Source organism: Pyxicephalus adspersus, chromosome 2, assembly GCF_032062135.1.
Source record: "Pyxicephalus adspersus chromosome 2, UCB_Pads_2.0, whole genome shotgun sequence".
Taxonomy (NCBI): domain Eukaryota; kingdom Metazoa; phylum Chordata; class Amphibia; order Anura; family Pyxicephalidae; genus Pyxicephalus; species Pyxicephalus adspersus.
The window spans coordinates 34,563,856-34,588,531 of NC_092859.1; the positions used below are offsets into that span (position 1 = coordinate 34,563,856).

The 24,676-nt window shown below is 37.6% G+C and overlaps 1 protein-coding gene across 2 annotated transcripts in view; it reads right to left on the reverse strand.

The window, feature by feature from the left end:
- Positions 1 to 24,676, reverse strand: part of PRMT8 (protein arginine methyltransferase 8) — an 87,032-nt gene that overhangs the window by 40,910 nt on the left and 21,446 nt on the right. For both annotated transcript variants that reach the window (XM_072400380.1, XM_072400382.1), the window contains exon 2: positions 5,008 to 5,202. In XM_072400380.1, the coding sequence (XP_072256481.1) occupies positions 5,008 to 5,202 (195 nt within the window). The remainder of the gene's footprint in view (positions 1 to 5,007; positions 5,203 to 24,676) is intronic.

Here is a 24,676-nt window from a genome sequence, read left to right on the forward strand (position 1 = left end):
AGGCTTTCCAAGATGAACAGCTGCATAGACATGATTGACTTTCTCTCTGCAGACAAGAAACATAAACCTAAAATTTTCTCTTTAAGGGTTGCCTGAGGCTGACAAAGCGTTTCTTTCAATCCTCTATAGCAGCTTATCTCAACCATTTTACCGTTAAGCAATCCCTAAAATTATTTTAATTTCATAGGGAATTCTTGCTAAAACCAATTTGCTAAAAGTCGTCCTAAATTGATGGCTAGTGGAAAGAATGCCCCAATAACCATGGTGGCTAGAATACCAACTCTATAGACAACTAAAATATCATTAAGGTCACATAATTGGTTCTAGTTTCATTGTCCCCAGATCCAAGCAGGTATTATCCAATTGGCGATCAATCTTGCAACCTTTCTGCTTGAAAATAATAAAAAGTACACAGTCCAGTCAGATGACCTGAATAGAATGATCTTTTTCCATATGACCTGGACATATTGCATGTACCTGGTTTTACACAGAACCTTCCAAACAAATGGGGTGTGGTCTTATGATAAAAATATTGGCTGCAGAAGCAGGAAGCTTGGCTACTACTTTTATTTAAAATAGGATCCATTGGATGGATCTATTGAAATGTCAATTCAAACCCAGTCATCAAGTCTAATATAAGAGTTGGCATGTTAGTGTATTTTTTGAATTGGCTACCTTTACTAAAATAAGTTCTGGCAGTCCTGCCATAAAGATCATGGATTAGGCAATTCCCGTTATAGGGTGAAAAATGTCCCAATGGTTACCCTGTTACTACTTTGTTACCCTGCTACATGCAATCCTGATGAAGACTACAAGCAATCAGGCCTGCAAACCCCACACAAACATGTTCTACCATGCAGTGATGTGCAATCAATGATATAGCAAGTTCATGTAGACCGGAAGTGCTGCTATTAGAGCCTGGAGATCAGCAGCACTGACATACATAAAAACCGTATTCTATTCAGTGCTGTAGCAAGCTATATGTGAGCTATATTTAGGGTTTACATGTATTGCAGAACTTTGAAAGTTTTCCCTTAAAAGCTTATCTGCAAAATGTAATTTACTAGTAACAGGGCAAAAAAGTCTACAATACCAAGTAAGTGTACTAATATTATTCCTTCAAAGCTACTGAATACTAAAAGCCTTATATATTAAGTTTTCTCACTAACACTAAATGTAATGCACCCAAAGTTTCAGCAGTATTGATTAGGAAAGTGTTCTGCTAATACGCTGTCCTGGATTCTGCTTATGATATGGAAGTGCACAGATCCAATTTCCTTTAAGTGCAATTTATTTCGTATGTGGTATCAAATAGTTTTTGTTTGAAAAATTTCTGATTGCTCCTAGAAATGACAGTGTATATTTAATGCTGCAGCGTAAAGTGTACCTAACCCCAAGCACAGAAAATATAATTTATTAAAGCTTACCAGCTTGGATTTTAGTCCATTTTTTTTCTTTAAGTTTAACTGCAAGTGAAACATTTCCTGTCCAACCGTGCCATTGTTCACTTACTGTACTATTAAGAAGTAGCATTACGACTCCAGGACAAGACTTCATAACTCCCCCCTCATCTCCATAACATAAACTGGGCAGGTCTGATAGCACTGCTTAAACTTTATCTGTACTTATATGCAGGTTTTGGGGAAATGTGCTAATATGTTTTTATTTTTATTTTGTTTTGTCTAGACGCAAAGACAAATTACAAACTCTTAACAGTTACATAGTAGGTCAGGTTGAAAAGTCCATCAAGTTGAACCACTAGGGAAATAAACAAATCCCAGATATAAAACCCTATAAGACATAATTGGTCCAGAGGAAGGCAAAAAAAAAAACCCTGGTACAATTTGCTTTTCCATGAGGCAATCAGATGTCTCTGGGTCTCTGTTATCTTTACTTTAAAGCCATAATACACATTTATATTCTGGGTTATCAGAGTTATATTCTCAGTTATCTGAGAAATAAGTGAAAAGGTGACCGGCTTGTATAATGTCTTGTGACATGATAGTCATCGATTAATGAAAAGAATTTGGAGTTCAAAGTGTCCAAGAGCTCTGTCAATGTTATATTGTTTCGGTGTAAATCCCTGCTGGGAAGATTCACCCTATCTTTTTATCCTGGTGACCTTTGTCACTGGGAATGAAGAAGCTTTATTATTGGGAGGAGAAATCATCTAATGGGGACATTTGTTGTAAAGACATCTTACCAGATCTCATTTATCTTACTTCCTAAAATGTCTAGGTAAAAAAATAAACTTGGCAGGGGTTTTGACTTTTACCTACCAGACTCTACTCCACTCCCTGCAAAAAACGTCAAATGGTAAAAATTCTTTAACTCAGTGGTCCCCAACCTTTTGGAGCTCACGGACCACTAAATGCACAGTGATGTCATGATGCCAGAACCCACCCTCTCCCATCGCAGGTCTGAAAGTGTGATCGAAGAGTTGGCAGGTTTTGTACTGGAGACATGGTCTGTGGCTCTGGTTGGTGCGCCTCCTAAAGCGAGGTCCTTCTCCTGACCCTGCTGGGGGGTGCATCTGCCAGGGCCCCAGCCCACCTGTCAGACGGCCAGGGGTAGGGATACATTTACGGTACATGTTTGGTTTTAGATCCTTCTGCATACAGCTTTTTGAGTATATAATTTTTTGTGGATCTTTTGTAGTTCCTTATCAGAGGTCTTGCTAGTAATTGCACTTCCTGTTACAGACTGACACTGCTAACCCACTGCCTTATAATTAGCAGCTATGTTGTCAGCAAAACACATTAATGACATATTAGGCAGTGATGCTCCAATGTGTTTGTTGTCTTTACTTAAGAAAACTGTACACAGTAAGGCATGATGCCAAACACACTAAAACAAAAAACACTTAGGACTTTGGGCTTGTTCAAAAAACGAGAGCATTTACCTCTCCTGGACGCCTAATATGCACAGCTAGGTGCCCAGAATGGCTTTCAGAAACAACGCCTGGTTTTTGCAGGCATTTACAAGCACTAATATAGGCAATTGTCTTTATGGGAGTTTTATTAAAGCTTAGTTAAAAAAGGCACTAAGCATTAAAAGAAAGCATCTAAAAATGTCTGTACAGGTAGTTGCAAATACCTTTACAAGCCTTTTTTTTTAGGCATTTAAAAACACTTCTCATTCAGGTCTAAGGAGGCGGCAGATGTGACAAATTGCCCTGGATGCAGCTTAGAGCATCCAGAGAACTGCATGGAAATGCTGCAGCCTCCTGAGAACTGAATGTGGGTTTTCCATTGGTGTCTTTTGGCCAGTTTACATGCAATCTGTGCCTGGTTGGGTAGCAATAAGCCATTAAAAATATATTGTGGCTGTCTAGTGTTGTGTCTCCCGACATTTACAAGAAAATTTCATTTAATTTGTTGAATCGAGGAAAGTTTATCTTTTCCTCAAACCCTTCTAGGTACTTTGATTTACTTTTGTTTTGCTTTTATGAATAATCTCTGTTTCGCAGTCCCATATTGGCTGGTTTACAAGATACCTGTTAGAATCATCTAATAATTTCACAGATATTATCGACAGTGATTTTCTGCTGTTTTCCATAGAATATATTTGTAAAACTAGGAGAAAACATATCGTATCAAATGTGATGCTCCATTTAGTACATAACTTCTCTCGGCCGTGTCTGTCACATTTGTTGCAGAATAGGACTAATTTGCTACTGTTTCTTGGTATTAATAATGAAGGCACATTTGTGTATTTGCATTACATCAGATTTGAGATGTGTTTTTACGATACAGCTCTCCTTAGAGATCTGGAAAATAAAATGCAATAAAAAAGACACCAATTAGGAAAGAGGCATGGTGGCTGCCATTGCTGAATATTTCTTCATCACATAATGTTACAATTGTGGCTCAGGGCCAGCAGAAAGAACCAGGACAGGACCAGTAAATTGAAACTTTTAGAACTGTCAAATTTTGCATGATCTTCAGCTCAATTTTGCTTAATCCTAATTTCTTAATCAATCTTAATTTCTGCAGGAACAGGAGAGATGAATATCTCAAGGGTTATATACTTTTTATCTTTATATCTTTATTTTAGTGACAAATTTACTTTAAGCAGAAAATACAAAGGAAAAGCTCAATAAATAACAAATCAGCCTTTGCTGCAGACATCATCTTCAATCCAAGCTAAAAATATATGCAGTACTTTATTTCTGCCACTAGATGTCCTCAGTCTGATGGGCAGCACAGTGATGATCTTATCTCCCAGTCACCCTGTTGAACTGCTTCTTCCTTCCACACTTCAGCCCTGCTATATAGATACCACAAGAGGCTGATATGATGTTGAAGTCCCATGTTAACCTGCTTACTTTAAAAGTACATTTTAATGATATATTGATTATTTGCAGCTACAAGAAATTGAATGCAGCTACATCTAAAGACTACCTAAATATTTGCATACTACACATGTACGTGCAAAATGGGGTGTGTCCTGACCTGAAAAATTTTATTGAACTAACTGTTGGAGTCTTTAAGACAGGCATGTCCAAAGTCCAATTGTGGCCCATGTTCAGATTTCCACTGGCCTGCAGCCTCTGTCAAAAAATCAGTAATATGTGGCCCGCCAGCACTGTTGACCAGAGTATAAAATACACATGTACAAAAAAGTTATTTTATATTTCATTAGAGTTGATCAACCGCCTTGGAATTATCGGCCCACTACTCAGCAGGCATATGGCAGGTCTGGAGCCTCTATGTGTGCACAGAGAATCCCCTACGTCATTATAGTGGACGTGTACTGTGTGGGACCCGCACGGACCACACCCACTCTGATTCCAAGAATGTTTTCTGCACAGAGCCCACACTGACATCGGACATCACCCTGGTGGGCAAGTGCTGAGAGGGACCCGCGCAAACCATGCCAACACTAAAGTATGTGATGAGTGGTCGGCCCTCACACATCTTCACCTCACCAAATCTGGCCCTCTTTGCAAAAAGTTTAGACACCCTGCTTTAAGATGTTAATGCACAAAAAATAATGTCTACTTACTTCATGGATTCCGAAGTGTGCATAGGAATCAAAGTAGTAATCTCTTGAGGTCATCTCCTCTGGATTTAACAGTTTGGCCATTTTGCCTCTTCCGGGGCAACTTGGTTGAATAGGGGTGTGTATGACATTCTGAGATGATGGTACAGGTTTCGGGACTACCACGGGCTGAACAGGCTGCGAAGGGCCACTACAAACCTATAATGAAAAAGTTACAAACGTTATATAGTTACATACGTTAAAACTTTAAAACTGCTCAATCCTTAGCCTTTAATATATATAATGCCTCTCAATAGTGCAAAGCAGAACTAGTGTGGTATGGAATCGGGCATACCTAAACCCATCAGATATTTCTATATTCAGAGAAATGTATTTTAATATATCATATATACTTGAATATAAATTGTTTCCAAATATAAACCAAGGTACTTATTTGTACATGAAAATACAGGAAAAAGCTTTGATTCAAGTATTAACCTTAGGGCACAAATAGCATTCGTCACTGGTAGCAGTCAAAACAGTAGTCAAAAGAAATAAACGTGAATACATCCATGATGTGTTACTTTTAAAAATTTTTATTTTTAAATAATTTAAAATCTCATGGTTCAAGTCTTGTTTTCCCTTTTACAGGTTACAGTATTTTTCTGTTTTGAGGGAGTATGATGGGTCACGTGCCCTTAAATGGTCTTTTGCGTGCACACACACACGCACAGTACCATCTATTGTTGTGACCCAAGTTTAAACCGATATTCGTCCTTTTGAGGAAGGGAAAATGTTGGTTTATACTTGAATATATAGGGTAGATACAAATGCAAAACTAAATTGTCACATAAACTTTGAAATTTCAATGTGTTTTGACTTATCAACTTATTATCAACTATTAACTTATTATTAACTTTCAGTATAATTGCGCTTTTAAAGTAATGCTCAGTTTGCATTGGCTTTTAGGGTAATTTCCCCTCTACATTAGTGATCACTGCAGTTGCCCGTGTAACAGCAGCATTAAATGGAGTTGTCCCTTTACATTAGCATTTGATGGGATCATTTACGCTGTGTTTCATTGGTGCTACAGCCTTAACATTAGATTCCAGTAGAATTGCTCTCATTATATTAGTATGGAATTTCACACTTTATAACATATTTTTTTTCCAATATACTCTGGTTTTCATACTGTAGGTGAATGGGCTTCAGATGTCCTCTTTATAGTGGCTTTCTGAGGAAGTGACCCCCTGGTGTTCATTGGCAGGGCCGTTATTATAGATGGTTATAAATGTCCCCTCTTACATTGGAAGTTACTCAATTCTTCACAGCAGTTCTGCTGCTGATTGGTCCAGCAGCAGGTATTGTAGCCTCTTAAGCAGGTGCCAGAAGATCTGTGTACTCTTTTCACCATTGGGAGGAGAAAAAAAAGACAGCTGATCCTTCCGTGGTTCTTCCTCCCTCCAAGTCCCAAAGTTACTGCATATTCAGATATGGTGTTGGTTATGCCAGTGGCTCTGTCCATTTCTCATTTGTGTTCCTGTGTTAGCCACTTTCATATTGCTGTTTCAGTACACATAGGTATGGTCCATGGTTCACCCAACAGGAAAACTGCACTAACAATTGCCATTAAAAACTCCTTGTCCAGTTTAGGCTCAAATTCTGAGGGGATGATGACTTTGCTCTGTAAGCTCACACACCTGGTGTTTTGCAGCAACTCTAAATGAGAAAGAATATGCAAAGTGGTAGAGTTACTTTTGAAGCCACAGATGGTATTTATTTCCCAAGTAGAGTAGTTTGCTTTCCTGTGCAATGCATAGATATCATTTGATCACTATTGGGTGTGCATGGCAATGCTTGAAAACATCAAGCAATATGCTCCAAAGTCACTAAGTTTAGGGGCTTGTTTTATTGGCATACTGTTTGCTGTTGTTGTTACAAATAATAAATTATGGATTTCTTATATTTATAGGCACCAATATTGTCTATCAAAGATACATTATGTATTTCACGTCTAAGTACAAGTTCAATAATTGTTGGGCCTTTTGTCCAATTTCTCTTTAAAAATAATTTTTCCACTTTAATACACCTAGCTTTTTTTTATTTAAAAGCAAAATAATTGCAATGACAAGTTGACAAGGGAAAGAGAATGAGATCAAAGAGAATAAAGACAAAGAAGAGCGCTAAAAATAGAATCCTCAATGGGAATTGTATAATAGCATTTGGTGAAGCACAATACAAAAGCCTCAAGAAATTCCAGCATAAAACCTGACAACAAGCAGTGGAACTTGAGGGTTGATTCTGTTTGCATGCCTATTGAGATAGTACATGGCAGCACTCCAGCAGCATAAATTGTTTTCTAATGGATAACATTTTTGGGGCTTACAGGACTACTTTATTAAAGTAGTCAAAACTTAGTTTCTAGTTTTGGATAAAGTAGTTAGAACCCCCCAGGTTGTAGGTTGAACAGGTGTCATTATTAAAAGATTGCACCTCACCTTCTGTTTAATTGACAACTGTAATATTTTGGCTTTTCTATTACTTTCTGCCCTTGAAGATAATGGTTAACAGGAGAAAAAGAGAGAATTATTCTTGCCAGAGAGCAAGCGGTAAAGCTTGTAATGCAGAAGAACAACTTGATGGGTTTGTAACCTTTTGCCAACCAAAAACTAAAATATAAGCGTTGTCCAGAGATACAATTTGAAGCTAAAGTGTACTTGCCTATTCAGGACAAAATAACAGGTTTGTTGGTTATTTTGCACTCTACAACACACCACCCAATGCTCACTTATTCCTGTAATGGAAAACTGTGAAATACTCGATAGTTCTAGCTCCGAAGAGGTAAGTGGCCCACTTCTTCCTTCCATGATGGGAGACAATCACCTGTGAGAGGGTCCCTACTGCTGTGAAAGTTGCAACCCACAGATGATCAGGGGATTTTCTATGAATATGCAAAGTTTAGGTTAAGATTAAAGTAAATTTGAACTGATAAATATGGAGGCAAACACTGATGAGCTCTTTCTGAAACTTGTATATCCCTAGTTTCAATTGTTTCAGTCATTGGCCCGAAACAATAATATTACAGGTGTAGTCAATCCTTCTGAACACCATATTTGTTTAAGGCCTTCTTCCCTTCACAATGGCAGTTAATCATCAGCTCTGAGCACTGTCAAATTGGGGCAGTGAGAAGGTCTCTACCTCTGGGTAAGTTGCAACCACAGATGACCAAGAATTTACATTGGGAATTTTCCATAATCAATACCTTCAAAGGAAATCTGTTAAAAAAAGGTGACCACTGATGACCTCTGTCTAAAAATACTTTTTTTCTGACTTCTCCATACTTGTTTCAAGACATTTACTTAAAAAGTAATATTAAAATGATAGCAAGGAAACAATCATTTTTAGAAAAAAATGCAGTTTTCGTGCTTGTTTTTGCAAACAACAGATGCAATATACTATTTGAATGTGTTGTCTTCCTTTTATTAGAATGGCCCAGCAAGTCTTTACACTGTTGGTGAATAATATGGTATTCTGATTAAAAAGTAATCCACACTACTGGAATGCTGGTATTGTAGTCACATAGTTAACACTACCAATTAGATTTAGCCACCCTGTTCATTTTTACAAGGCCACATCCCTAATCTAACACAAAATGGAGGTCTGAGGGGTTTCCCTCAAAAACTGTGACTTTTAAGGCCAATAAGTGCAAATTTTAACAATTAAATATCAAAAACCATACCTTTATTAAATACCATTAAAAATATTAACATAAAAAGAACCTACAAATGTGCAACAAACACTACAAGAACATTCCTTTCCGGGTTGCCCAATCAAAGGGGTACACCCTGTTGAATGGACGCGTTTCACGGATAAATCTGCTTCTTCAGGAAAAGTGACAGGGATATCCGGAGTTTGTAGCACATGCGGCCCCACCCATAGGGTCAGAGCAGGTGAGGACAGCAGCATTTAGAATGTATCTCAGTTGGTATAATTTTGTTTTTCTCTGCCTCCCATGTGGAGATGCCATTTGCAAGAACGTATTGACAGCAGATGGATGCAGACCATTATAATGGAAGGGAAACATTGAAGCTCAAAGTAGAAGGACCCATGAGTTGTAAAGCTTTTGCTATGAATACTTGGTGATATTGAATGGAAACATGTTAAATAAGAAGACAAATTAAGAAGATAGACAATATGGATCATACTATTGAAAACTGTGAATGATAATTGAAAGCAATACCATGTGTTACAATATTATCTTGGTTTTCCCCCAATGAACTACCCATTCAGATTGCCTACAATATTTCAATGGTATTCAAATCTAGTCTAGAAGAGGCTATTACTCTCCATTTCTTCTTTATGATCCATACGTTAGTTAATTTGCTTGTGTGCTTTGTAACATTTCCTATGTAAAGGTACAACTTCACATTCACATTCTCATCCAGCAAACTTTAATACAATTTGGAAATCATTGTTGACTTGTTAGTTGCTGACTGCCTGGATCATGAAGCGTAACAATGCCATTACTGTTCTTAAAAATTATAATGGGGTTCTTTCCCTGAAAATGATCTCTTTGGTTTGCACAAAGTATGTCCACTGTTACTGTGGACAACTTACTCAACCTTAGATTAATTTGTCCATTGCATATTGTTCCATATCAATGGTTCTAGTCATTGCTTTTATGTTCCATCAAACTGTGGTTTTGATTTAATATCTTTACTCTAATGCTTTGACACACATTTTACATGCAGGAGAGTGCTAGTTTACTAGTTGTACACAACATGTACAATATGGAAAAAACCCTGGTCCCAATAAATGCGCAGGGCTTTTCATAGTACACTTCATTGTCAGTCATGATGGCAATGCAAATTTGCCATTCAAGCCTACAAATATAGAAAAGTAATATTTAGCAATCTAAACAGATATCTCATAGAAAACTAAAGTAATAATTTTGTGTTTGGATTGTAATTACTTTGTAAAGTAAATGTAATGATCAGCATTAGCATTTGACATATGCTGTTCATTACTCATCATGGCAGTTTACTTATTGCACATCTGTCCCAATCAGGTATGCTTAAGTGGACTGCCGGTCATTCTTTCTATGTTTGATTAGCAGGATAGTTAGCTCAGGCTGTGTATTAAGGTATGTATGACTTCCGAATGTTCACACCCTGGACTACTCCTGTAAATGATTTTGGGCTATGTATGCGTATGCTTTGTCTGGGGTCTGGACATTGTGTAAGATCAATTTATGCATTCCTGATCTGGCCATCAGCTTGCTGACTCTACTGTCTGCTGTTTGTCCTGTTTAATTGTCTCTCCCAACCTATGATTTCGATCTATGTTCTATCTATTGTGTGTTACTTCCCCCACCTCTTATATTGTAAGCTCTTCTGAGCAGGATCCTCTCCTCCTGTGTCACTGTCTGTATCTGTCTGTCATTTGCAACCCCTAATAATGGACAGCGCTGCGTAATATGTTGGCGCCATCCTGTTTATTAATAAATAGGATACATATTCATAGCCCAGGGATACTGTAAAACCCCCAATGAATGCCGCTGAATCTATGGGAATTTTACATGCATCCAATGTAAGTAATATATTACAAATATATAACCTTCATCTCCATCCCACAAAACATAAGGCAGAGTATTTAGTGGTGGTCTCCTTTAAGTAATGCAAACATTTTAATAAAACAGACAGGTGTTTGCTGTGCTATGTATATAAATTCCAGTCACATTCCTGGTGATCTAAAAATAGTCTGTGTCAATTCTCTTTTTCACAGCTGTTCTTTAACACTTTGCTGAAAAACCATTAGATGTACATTACAGGCTTCACTGTTTGCTCTGTTATCTCAAGAGAAAAAAACCATATCTCAGCTAACGATCTTTCATTTTTCTTCTTTAGAGTTGGTGATTTACTAAATGTATCTGTGTGATAGCCACTCATGCTGTGCCTCCTTTTTTCTTTTTAAACAAACTGTAACAATTATTATTGCTGTTTCAAAAGAAACAAAATTATACAAAACCCATAAGTCCCGCTAAATGACTGAGACATAAAAATGAAAGTTTGTGTTGGATGAACATAAATGTTTATGCACAGAGAAGACAAAACTAAAGCCGGATCTGTGAAAGTCATAGATTGTCCAACCACATGTGACCATTTCCAAAATTCAACCTCATTTTAAAAAAAAACTGTCTTAAATCTGTGGGTACAGAGAACCCTCTCATATGTCTTTAAATGAATGTCCTTGGCAGCCTTGTAAAACTGTTCAATAGAAGTGGATATAGTGGGAGGGATTTCATAAAGGAATTTAGGCTGTTCAGTTACCAAGGTGAAATATTACCTTGCAGAGGATAAATCACAAGGGATAATGCAGTGAAAAATGTTTTCACTTTGCAAACAATATCCAGTCATCTGCTAAATCTAAGAAAGCTTTTTTTTTATCCTGCAAATGATTGGACAGTTGAAGTCAGGGAGCTTTATCTTATTTACTAAGATAGGTTGAAAATCCATGGAAGGGAGATAACTAACATCTAGTAAATCAACCTTATTAAATTGTACCTAAACTCAGAAATTTCACTTTACATAAAAGGGTAGACCACCCTTTTATGTTAACTAAAAATTATGTTGTTTGTTTTTCAAGTGCAAAATCCTCCTGGGATACCTACGTCAGGCATCTTGGTAGGCTCTTTGGTGCTCCTTCTTAGAAGGAGCCTTTTCATGATAAAAAAAAATTTCCGATCTCACGCATGCGCAGTTTTTTTTCCCGTGCCGGCACACCGGGCGCTGCCATGTTCGCCTCTTTTTCCTGGTTCTTCTTCCTACGTCACCTGACCCAGGCGCAACATCAGGTGACGTAGGAAGAAGAACCAGAAAAAAATGGCGAAGATGGCGGGGGCGGATGCCAGGACGACGCGGGACCCGATGGAGGACACCTCCAGATGGATCAGACTGCTCTATGGGATTGAAGATAAGTGTATTTTTTTGTTTTAGGCATTTTTTCAAGTTCTGAAATTTAAAGATCAAGAGTTCTACATTGTTTTTTGACTTTGTTTGGTGCATGCTTACTCCACATCAGTAACCTAATATTGAAATTAGAAACAGCCAGACACATAGCTTTGTCAGAAGTATGTCAGCAACTGCTTTTTCCATATTTCTCACAATATGTTTTTTTTTCTATGGAGAAAGGACATACAAAGAAGGGAAATACTTTTGTTTAACAGTGAACAGATGATATTTATTAGGGGGTTTATTTAGTTAAAATAGAGCTAGCATAATATATACTGTAGGTTTTAATGCTAAGTGCCTGCAGTAAAATGTAACTGTAACACTTCCAAGTATTTATTATTATAAGAGATAGAGAAAGAGGACCTTCCCTGACAATAGCACTGTCTGTTTGTATCTCCAAAAGAATGGCACCATCTTTTTTTAGGCATTGTCCAGGTTCAGCATCTACTTTCTAGACTCGGATGACATGTAACTCCTGCCTGTGCAGTGTTGTCATCCATGTCACGGCACCAACATATGATTGAGGGGGTACTTAAACTAATCATTTGTTCATTTCCAGAGAGAGTGAGTCTTTATTGAAAGATTTGACCCAGAATAATTACAAAAGTAATATCAAGGATCAGATCACAAGATTTTATCTAGCAGCAATACTGACCCGCATAGATGGAACCAAGTGTTTAAATGTAAAAGGTAACTTTTAATGAATGGATTTTTATTTTAAAACAACGTATCATTGCTTCTAAAATGGAAGCCTTGCTAAGCAGAGGAAAAGGTTAGAACACATTATAATATGAGATGTATTCAATATTTCCATCCAGTGATGTTGCCGTCCTGTAGTTTTGATTTCTCATACATGAACACATGCAGCCAAATGAACAATCCCAGCAAAACTAATATCAGATCTGCACCAGCTAGGGTGAGAGTTCAGTACCTCCCCTCTTCCCACAGCTTCCCAAGAGCATAATAAATCATTGTTCACCTCCTTTCTGGTTATAGATAAAAGAAGATCAGTGAAAACAAGAGGTGGAAAAATAAAACATAGGTTGCCAAAGTGTTCCCATCCTTAGCTCAAGAGGGACTAAAAGTCAATACCTGTTTGGATAATTTACTGATCTATGAACAGCCCTGTATGTTTTGCAGATTTTATTCTGGTAAATATATTACTGTAAAGGGGCTTAAATTTATAAATCAGCCCAACACCAAAATGAGAACTGGGCTACCAAAGAACGTGATTATAAGTGCTCATTGTACATGGAGATTATTTTAATTTTTTAGTGTATTGTGTATTGGACCTACTAAACATAGAAAGATGTCTCCTTACCTTCAGTTCCCAAGAGAAAACTTTCATCCACCCCCCCCCCCCCCCCAGATTAGTCAGTTATAGAGGCTGCATGCATACCATTAGTGCTGTGTTTTTTATTAGAATGTCCAGTATGTTTTACAAATTGTCATAGAAACACTCTGTAATTGTTTATATGCAAAATAAAGGTTTCTATTTTTACAAATGCTTATGTAATATTCACACTTTTCGTATTCAGTACAATCTATGATAAGAATAATAGAAATGTGCTATCATAAAAATTAATGTGTACCTAATTACAAAATGAAAAAATTAATACATTGCAGCTACCAGCCCTACAGTGTGGTGGATGCATTAGCTTTCTTTCTTTTAGGTTTTTTTTATCATTATGACTACTCGGTGATCCTGTGAATAATAACACATGTATCCCCCTGGTTACCTATGTTCACTTACTCCACTGTATCTAAATAGGGAGCCATGGTTGTGATAATAATCTGTGCTTGTGACCTGGACTTCAAGAATGTCTTCTTCTCTTTGTTTGCCTTACCTAGGAGGTAAGGGGATTAGTAGTTTAAATAAAGAATGTAACATGCACTGCATTTCTGACAATATCAATGTTTTTGGTATTTGCTTGGTCTTTGCTAAAAAGTTTTTAGGCTCACCTCTTATTTCCTTCTTATCTCTTTGGACACAACTCTCAAAACCAAGGTTCTCTCCCTACTGTTTGTTATTGCTCTATGTTTTTATATACAATGTTTCTTTTACTCAATGTAACCTTTATGTTCTTTCCCACCTCTGTTCTATGCACTTGTTTGTTTCTTACTTTTTTACAGCACCATGGAAGAAAGTTTTGTTAGACATTGTTTCGACCTTTGCTTCATTTTACTTCATTCAAGCTCATTGGTTCCACTGAGGTTCACACCTGCATGTCCTAGACTTTTCTCAAATCTAAGTCAAGTATGTGTCCCAGGTGCTATACTTAACTCTCTAGCTGTCTGGACTGTGGGATTTTGTTTTTCAAGAAATAAGTAAGTCAGGATTCAGTCCATTTCTATTAGTTTAGAAACACTTGCTGGTTGTTTCCAGTACAAGGCTAGCAAGATGTCCAATTTTTTCTTTTAAAGCATACCTTTCAATATTTTATTTTAATGAAATTTACCTTTTTATGTGTGGACTGAACAATGGGGTTATTCTAAAGTACCTGGGACTTGTGCAGTGTGCATGCAATCTAAGTATTTGAAGAACTACTCCTGACAATGCCTTCATCTGTTTTCCTCACTAAGGGGGGTTGAGTAATTTTTGGTTCAGGCATCTTGCCATCTTGGAAATGACCGAATCATGTAAATCTTTATCCTTAATCTTGTGTTCACATGTCTCAAATGGAGAAAAACCCTAGGCACCCCCTTGTGACTTGCTGCAAAGCTATAGTGTACTGCGAGTGATCCCTGGGGTATAGAAAACTGTAGAAATGCTATTTTATGCATAAAACACACTGCTGGCTTCATCCCAGTCTAGACACATTTATTGGATTGAAGATCAAATGCTGCTTTTAATAAAAAAGGCAAGAGTTTTTTTTTAAATGTTACTGTGTGTGTATAAATAGACATGTTAGCAAATTTTCATCTATAAAGGCTTGTAAAGATAGTGAAAGATTCACTTTCAACGAGCCTTTCTCTGGCTTTTACTCAAAGAAACTCTTTAAACAATTGTCAAGTTTTAGGGAACCCCTGCTAAACTAGTTTGGGGTCAGTGGAGAAAATTCCTCTTACAGTGGCAGTCAGAATGCCACTCTTAGGCTACGTACACAAGTCCAATGGTTCTCGTCCAATAATCAGCTCAGGGCCGATATCATCATCACCATCGTCCGAACGACTGTCCTGGCGGATCCACGGACAATGGACGACAAACGATTTTAATGGAAGCAAGGGGTAAAGCGTGCAGCAGGGTGCCGCTCCGTCATTCTCCCCCTCCCCTCCCCAAAGAGCAGATCGGTGCTGTATGTACAGCACTCGTTCATGCATTGTGCAGTCCTTAGTCGCTGGAAAGGATTGTGAAAGATCCTTTCCAACGACAATTATTGCACGTGTGTAAACGTACTTAAAATATCAGGCTTTCTTTTTAAACTTCTGTTTTAAGTTGAATGAGGCAAAGTTTTTACAGCTCACAGAAGTGATGGATTTTCTCACTACCTCCAGGTCAACAGTCACAGCTTTAATGAAAGTTTAACTTAGAGGTTCAACTCTTTCTCTCCCTCTTTCTTACATATATATAGCTGGGGGGAATCTATTAGGAAGACGGTAACATGAGGAACCGGTAAGCTATCACTTTTCTCTGACTGAACTGAAAAAAATATAATAAGGCAGTTGCACATCACTGCACAGTCATATTCATTAATGGCTGTAAACCTTCCTTAGAGAAAGAGGTGATATTACGCGTATTTAGTTTGGCCTTCATTGCACCGCGATCATACAGCAGACAGAGAGTCAGTACTTCATTATACAGTTTTATGCTTTCACCAGCATATCCAAAAAGAATTGATAACATTTTTATAAAGACCTGATGGAAAATCACAGCATGAGTACATTATGGTAGACCTGCAGGGTGATGTACAGAAACCCTTTTCTAGGCAGAAAAGTCTGATAAGAACAGTTTAACCTAAATATAGCCTTCAGAAGTTTCCTCCAGACTTTTGTTCATTTCATAGACTCAGCTTGTGAGAAGTAATTAGAGTGCAGGGTCTAAACATACCTTGCATAACACATTGTTACCTCAACTACCTAGAAGAAACTATGTTCATTTTCAGTGCTTGCTCATAAACCTCAGCACACTGTACACATCAGTAAAGATATGGGCTGGTGTGTTTTATGTGGACTAAGTATTAGTAATGGTTCTGGGTTCTGGTATATGAAGGTGTCCAGAATTCCAGCAGCATGGGAGAAAATATAATTTACAGAAATAGGAGACCTAGTATTTCTAAATTGCTATGCAGAAGATTTATTTTCATATCCTAATGTGTATATTGGAGGGTGAGTAGGAAGTATAACTGCACACTACCTTCCCCGGGGTCATTAACAATTCACAGAGAGATGCAATAATGAAATAAGAGGGACACTGTGATTATGCAAGTTCAGCGGAATACTACAGCAACAAGCACGGGGCTTTAAGTCGATAAATGTTGGATGAAATGTCTTTGTAGTATTAGCTCATTCTATATAGGCTACCTACTGTATACAAGCCTGTTTATAATTGATTGGACATTCAAGGTAGATTTATCTTTTTTGATTGGCCCCATTCTTCTTAAGCTGCGTACACACGTGCAATTTTTGTCATTGGAAAGGATCTTTCATGATCCTTTCCAACGACAAAGGACTACACGATGCATGAACAGTGCTGTACATACAGCATCGTTCTGCTCTATGGAGAGGGGAGGGGGAGAACGACGGAGCGGCACCCTGCTGCGCGCTCTCCCCCTTCCCTTGCATTAGGATCGGTCGTCGTTCATCATTCGTGGATCCGCCATGACGGATCCACGGACGATGAACGACGCCGACTGTACACACGCCAGATTCTCGCCCGATATCTGGCCGATGCCGATTATCGGGCGAGAAAAATCTGACGTGGGTAGGCAGCTTTAGCCTAACACTTCAAAGTCTATTTATAATGCTGGTAATACGAAATTCATTGTTTTATAAATATGTCCCCTCAAGAATACAAGAAGTAGCAATATGTTCTCACATCTGTTCATAAGTAAAAAAAAAAAAAAACCCTGTTGAACATGCCAGAAAGTCAGAGTTGTCCTGTGCACAGTATCTGTTATCTGAAGGAATGCAATAAGACTTTCAAGTCCTTCAATTTTTATCTAGGAAAATTAGTCTCTGTGATATAGAGATTTAAGAGTGGGATGGTTTAATAAGTTTAGCATAAGGTAACTGGGCAGTAGCTTGGGCCAGAATGACTTCTGAGGTACCCTAGTCAAGGGCTAGAAGTCCACAAACCTGTTTCGTGTCGTCAGCACACAAGATTTAAGGCCATTTTATACTTGCAGCAAAATAAAAAAAATTGCTGCGAGAGCTCAATCGTGATCCCATTGTTTCATTTGAATTGGAGAGGTTGGAAACAGATAGCAACGCAGTTCCTAAGGTGCTTTTGGCTGCACATTTGCTGTTGGAAAGATTTGAACTGTGACCACAGCCATGTGCAAATCTGGTTACCCGGAGTGCTGATTGTCACTCCTGGGTGCACAGAAGCAGTTTGTTGTTGTATTCATTTCTTGTAGATCAACAGGTATTTTTCTGTACTTGCACTTGAGTCTTTAAAGGGATAAAATATGGGGAAATGCACAAATAATTTGGAGATGTACTACATTACCTTATTTAAACTTATCTAAACCCAAGAACAAAAATGAATAATGAAAGTTGTGTGGGTGCTACTCACTTTATTCTAAAAACACCACTTGCCTTCAGTGTTTTCAAATGACTCACTCAGAGAAGTATGTACTATGGATATGAAGGCAAAGTAAAGTTAAATGTATCTTGTTCGGCCTTAGAAGACATTAAAACCATTGATACAACATGACAGCCAGGGAACTAACATTTTTAGATGTACGTTATTCCAGATTTACCAACTCCACGGAGCAGGTCTTTTTACAGCTCCTCTACTAACTTATCCCCCATTCCTCCCTTCTTTACTGATCCATTTAGTTGTCAGGCCAGGCTTTAAGTGGAGCTGTTGTGTTACCCTATGGTGACTGACCGTAAAAGAAAAGCAGTACACTGATAAACTCATCTCTCTGCTCTCTGCCTGTCAGCACATGTGCATGCAGCACATTTGATTGGATTTTAGTTCTGTCCTTCTCTCTCTCAGCATTATTCTTTTTTTTCAGAGGATTTCAGGCGGTTAAGTATAAATCAACATATTCATTGGATGACAGATCACATGACCCATTCTATACCATGTTTGTTAGCATCCATTGTTGCGGACTGGTAGTTGATAGTCAGGGCACAGGCCTGAAATGGGTTGCAATGGCAGGTGTTTTTCCTACAAAATGTGCTTAATAAGGTCTTCAATTTGTGACTCTGTCCTACTTATTTTCTTCAACGTCAACACTACAAATCTTTGCTTTGGGAAAATATTTTAATTTGCCAAGCTTTCTGCTTTTTCCAATAGAGGAAATTGAGTTTTTACTAATCTGATTATAATCCTTAAAATTCAGTCAACTAGTTACCAGCTTTTACTCCTCAGCTGGAAATATTACAGTTCACTGTAGATTATAGTGCCATTTCTAGAGGATTAGCATTACATTAGAATTAAAGTAATTTAATGATCTGAACCAAAACCTATTGGTAATATTATAGAAAAACATTAGACTAGAAAATGGCTTTTTGATTTCAACTGCAATTAAGATGGAATTTGAGCTCACTTTCCAGCACGACAGATATATGTAACATGTTTGTAATGTGAGCATGGGGCTTAAGGTCCTTCTAGAGGAAGACACAGCAAGATATAAATCAATACACCACATGCCATCCAGTACCCCCCATGATGGCTACCATGCTACTCACTCAGTGTGCGCTGTTTAAGACTTTCACTTGGTCTAAGGCTGCTGATTACTGCTCCACTAGTACCTATCCATTTGTGGACAGCAAACATCTCCACATCTGTAACTTGTATCTCTCAACCCTCCTGGCAGGAAACTAACACTTGCCAGATTAGTTGAACTTTTTCCCCAAATTCTTTTGGCCTTCTCCCTAGACTAGACTTTAAATACTTTTGCACTTCTCCTAACCATTGTCATCCTCTTCTTCTTGTAAATACCTATATTATCTTTATGTAAAAAGGAAAGAACACAAACTTTAAATACATTCACTGAACTTTCTGGTCAATGTCACAGACATCAGCAACTTCAAGATTCAGGTATTACAAATGGTGTCATTAACAGATCATTTTGTGTTAAGAACATTTACTATAAATAGAGGAATGGAGAACCAGGAATGGGGGAAGGGGGTTCTGGAGTGGGGAGAGCTTACAGATGTGGTCAAGCAAGAAAGGTGTGCTGGGGATGGGGGGAAGGTGGGGAAGCGGTGTAACCTATATGGGGTTAGAGGGTTGCTTGCTCAACAAAAAAGCTTTGGGTCTTTTAGGTCTGTGGATACACCATTGGCTTTAGGCTAATTTAATTAGGTAAAACAAAGCTGTCTGACTTACCTGCAAGCAGTGCTTCTCTTTGGAGGTTTATATAAGCTGTTCCATGTTGGCAGTAACAGTCTGGTTATAAATATATATTTATATTTATTTATTTATTTTTTTAAGAAGCTCTTTTAAACTCAGTTTGCATAGTCAACTAGTAAAATTGTTCATGAGACTAATTGGCAGTGGCTTAGCCCCCTGATACAGTTCCTGCTTGAGGACCCATTCAGACTAGTCTAGTCTTGTGCATTGTGTCAAGTGTAAACATGGGTTACATTAAGGCAGCCCAAACATTTAAATTGACTGCCAAGAATGCTTAAGAATGCACTAAAAACCAGGCAAGTAATATTTTATCCAATGTAATGCACCACATTGCAGTCATTCTTTACCTTTTTTTGTGGTACATTGCAATTTATGTGAATCAGACCTGCCTTGACTGTACGCAAATAACAAGACTCACTAATTTCCAGTATTTTCTTGTCTCTAACCATACCAATTCCGGTGTACCATGTCAACATTTGTTTCGTTTTTGGACCACTGTGATCTAAGTCAAAAATAGGTGCACTCATCTAAAAAAACTGAAGGCCTAGGAGTTTTACCATTTAATACTTGAACATCTGGCACTCAGATTAAAATAAAACAACTACATAGCCTTTGTTGTACTTTAGGTCCACCTGAGATTTTATCTTCATCCTTGCAACCATGTAGCCATTTCCTAAGCTTCACATTAACAGGACAGTTCATTATGTGAAATGTCAAGAGCTGTTTATGTCCTGACTGGGTAAATTTACAGCTTGATAAATAACTTCAATGAAACACTTTTTATCTTAAAGTTTTCTTATTACTATAGGAAGCTTTTATCCCCTGACCTTTATTCTGCAATCACTCAGACAGTGAATGAAATCCTTTTATTTAATACACAGTGATGAAGCATCCAGAAGCTGTGCTTAAACTGCTAACTATATGAATGGGGCTATGTTGCCTGTACTCAAGCTTTAAAGATACCATGTCTCTGGGGAAAGAAATCTTTCTATCTTATCGTAGGAGAATTTAACATATTTTTGTTATTTAACTGTAAAAGTCACTCTTGTGTACATCTTCAAAAGCCCTGAGACTGCTGCAGGGTGCCACCATCTTGGATGTGCTTTCAGTAACCTCAGCGCACTTAAGTGGCATTCTATCATATTTCCTTTCCCCCCTGGCAGCTACATAAAAGGGTATGTAAGGAGGTAAAGGGAAGAGTGGAGAAGTTTGGCCAACACAGGCAAATATTAGATCCTCCTATAAGAGGAAATGACTAGGATGGTATTGCTACAATAATTGGTGAAAATATTGAGAATGTCATTGAGAACTATTGAGCACAATTTACTTTTACTGGTATGTATACTATCCAAAGAATATGGTATGAATGGGTCCTTGCAGCCCTGTCTGTCAAAACTGGAGTGGTCACTGAAAAACAAAAAGACAAACCTTTGTATCTAGATGGTGCCATAAACGGCACTGGGCGACCACTGTACACTTGTCTCTGACACTGTTATTTCAAGCATAATACTTTCCCTGCCCATTTCTCCCTATGGATTACAAAACACATTTAACCCCATGTTATGATGGGGAGAAAGAAAGGAATGCCGAAAGAAAGAAAACTAATACAGCCAACCCATCCAAGGCCTAGTAAGTTATAATACAGTAATTTATTAGCTAAACTTTCCAGGAATCTTGACGTTCATAAAAACATGAACATGTAGGACTTCCTGATTAAAAAATAATATTTTATGTTCTGCTATTTACACAATATTTATCTATATTGTTGTATAAAAGCCCACCAAGACGAAAACAAATTTTTGTTTTGGAAATGCAACTCTAAAGCTAGGTAAACATGTCAGATCATTATTGCCGGAGACAAATGTCTTGCTCATCTTGGATGGGAATCTGATATGTGTACAGCGGTCCCACAACATCGTTTATGGATCCATCAGGGCAGATCCATGAAGAACCGGTCAGGAATAACTGTTATACAAGTCAAAGTTCGCTCATCTTTTCCATCCCCCTCTCCATAGAATAGAACGAGTGCTGCATGCACAGCACTTGTTTTTTTATCTGTAAATCTCCGCCAATAGAAACAATTATGAAATAATTTCCAGTAAAAAAAATTTAAAATGGGTATGCAGCGTAAGTCTTATTTTGTCTCTGACTGCATTAGGGAGATTTACCTTCACTATTCACTAGTACAGGAAGTAGGAATCTATTGAGAAAGAACACAAAAAGCAATTATAGCGTACTTGTTACAGTAACATGTTACAATTATTATAGGTATAATTACCCATCTGATGGAAACTAAAGCCTATAAACACAGGTCCTTGGGGTCAGTACTGCATGAAGCAATTCCAGCCAATCCATCTCTGTAGTCTTTCATACCTAATGGTTACAAGCATTTGGCAGGGATTGAAATATATGCAACTCCAATTGACAGCTGTATAAACTAAACCTAAATGATGTGGATTGTTGGTTAGTGGTTGGATCACTTGACCAACAATTACTATTCTGGTTTGTATTGTATGATATTATTTACTATATTATATATATTACTATATTATTACGATATTATTTTTTAAAGGTCTCTTAGACACAACTAATCAATTCTTATGCAATGCTAGCCCCCCAAACTTGCTGATTTCTAAAAGTTAACAGCTCTGGTAATCATTTTCCATCCAATAGATTTCTACCTATATAGGTCTCAACGAAAGCTCACAGGAGGCTTTAATTTAATTCCTAATGATGGATTGCATCTGCTGGCTGCTGAAAAATGAATAGCAGAGCGTTTGGGTGACAAGGTTAGTTAAAAATAAAAACTGAATTTGCAACTGGCCAAAGGATTGTTACAAATTGTTGGAATTATCAATATTGTTGCCATGACAGCCATAGCACACATGACACATTTAGTTAAATGTTCAGGACACATTTATTTGTCTCTATTTTTCATTTAATTCCTAATAAACTTCACCAGCAGTCCTGATTTTTCATAATCCCTGGTTTACATTTTATAAATGTCTTTATTCTGGTGAATTTCAAGGATCCTTTGAGATGTACCGTATGTTATGTTGGGTGCAGTGGTGTAGCTACAGATTTTTGGGCTCCAATGCAAATGTTTGAAAAGGGTTCCCACATTTTGGTTATGCTCCCTCTGTGACCCCTTGTTTTCTTGCCATCAACGAGGGGCTGAAATTAGGTAGCTATAACTGTCTGTAAAACACAGATAAAATTACATAAAAACAGGAAAAAAACTGCAACCCAAAAATGTATATATACAAGCATTTAAGCTGCAATTGTGTGAATCTGTGCTGTTACACTGTTTTTAATTGGTTGTGTGGCTGTATAAATGATTTTGTATTACAATGCAGCACCTTACAATGCATTTAAATGCAGCATGTGATACTTTACTCAGCTTACACCAATGCAGCGTGTTTAGGGTAAAATTTGGTGATGTCACTACTGTACAGCTCTCTGTTCACTCTGCTGGAAAGGAAACTGTACCTGATTACCTGCAGAACAAGATCATCCATTATGTAGATTTTTATTTCCTCCATTCCTCTTATTGCTGCCTGAACATTTCCCATCAATATTTTTATTACCAAGTGCCTGTTGGGGCAGCTCTGACACAAGCAAGCACAGCCATGCCTCTACACCATACCCTTCCCCGTCTGATTTTTGCAGGATGAAGTCCGATTGCACAAATATCTGGAATTGGTGAAAATGGGAATAATAGGTGGTAAACTTTAGACAAAACCTTTTTTTTGTAAACACTATAGCAAAAGAAACTTTATTAGGGCTAATATCACATATCTTTATTTCTAATTAGGTTTTAATGTTGTAATATTTGAATCTCTTAAATTTTGTTTTCTTTCCTGGAATTGGTTATGGATAAACTTTACTGCAAAAATGTAGCTTATAGTGTAACCTATTTTATTTAGACATTGTCAAGAAAACCTGCTGAAGTTCAAGCCAAGCATCCGAATGAAAGGGATTTAAGTGACTTTGAACGTGGCTTGGTTTTTGTGCCAAACAGGCTGGCCTGAGTAATTCCAAAACTGCTGATCTGCTGGAATTTTCATGCACCACCATCTTGCAGGTTTACAGAGAATTGTCAAGAAAAAGGAAAATATCCAGTAAGCAGCAAGCAAAAATGCCTTTTTGAAGCCAGAAGTCAGAGGATAAAAGCCAGAGCCTTATTAGCTGGTAGAAAGGCAACAGTAACTCATATAACCACAAATGATACAACTATGCAGAAGAACATCCACAAATTCACAGCATTGGTATCAATATATCCTACTTTGACCAACCATTTAAGCAGGTGGTGATGTAATAATGTGGAGGATATTTTCTCAGCACACCTTGGACTCCTTACTACTAAATATGAATCATTTACCAAAAGCCTATCATAGTACTGTTGCTGATCATGTCTACCCCCTTATGACCACAATATACCCATCTACTGACAGCTACATCAAGCAGCATAATCCTGCTAATAATGTCACATAGCTCAAATCATCTCAAACTCATTTCCTGAACATGAAAATAATCAACTGTACTCAAAATTAGGATTTTGTAAAACAGAAGATTCTCATCATGAATATAAAGCAACTGTGTGATACTTTTATGTAGACTTGGACCAAAATCTTTAAATATGTTTCTAGCAGTTCTGAAAGCAAAAGGGGGTCCTAAACCTGTACACAGACACAGCCATTTTACCCCAAATGACCAAGCTGACAGTGCCTTTTTAAATATTCAAATTAAATAGAATTTTAGCACACAATATCATTTTTAAATCAACACACTAAGTCCTTCATACTACTGTTTTAAACTGTAAATGACAATAATGGAAATGTTGCCTGCAGAACATATTAAAGGCACATCAACTACGATTCTGATATTTTTATCACATAAGCCATCCTTATTGCAGTGCCCTTACTTGTCAAACACAGAAGCAGCACAGAAAAAGCAAGTACAAATCTGTACAGCAAGTTGTCAGGTTGTTAGACTTGCTGGGGTGAGCCTGAGACAGTAAGACAAACAAGGTCACGCTAGTCAGCGATTGCTGGGTTTATCTTCTTGCCAGTTCCTTAACATACACTAAATTGTAGAGCTTAGGGACAAGTAAAGGATTTTGATAGGGAGAATTCAAAAATAAAGTTAAACAGCA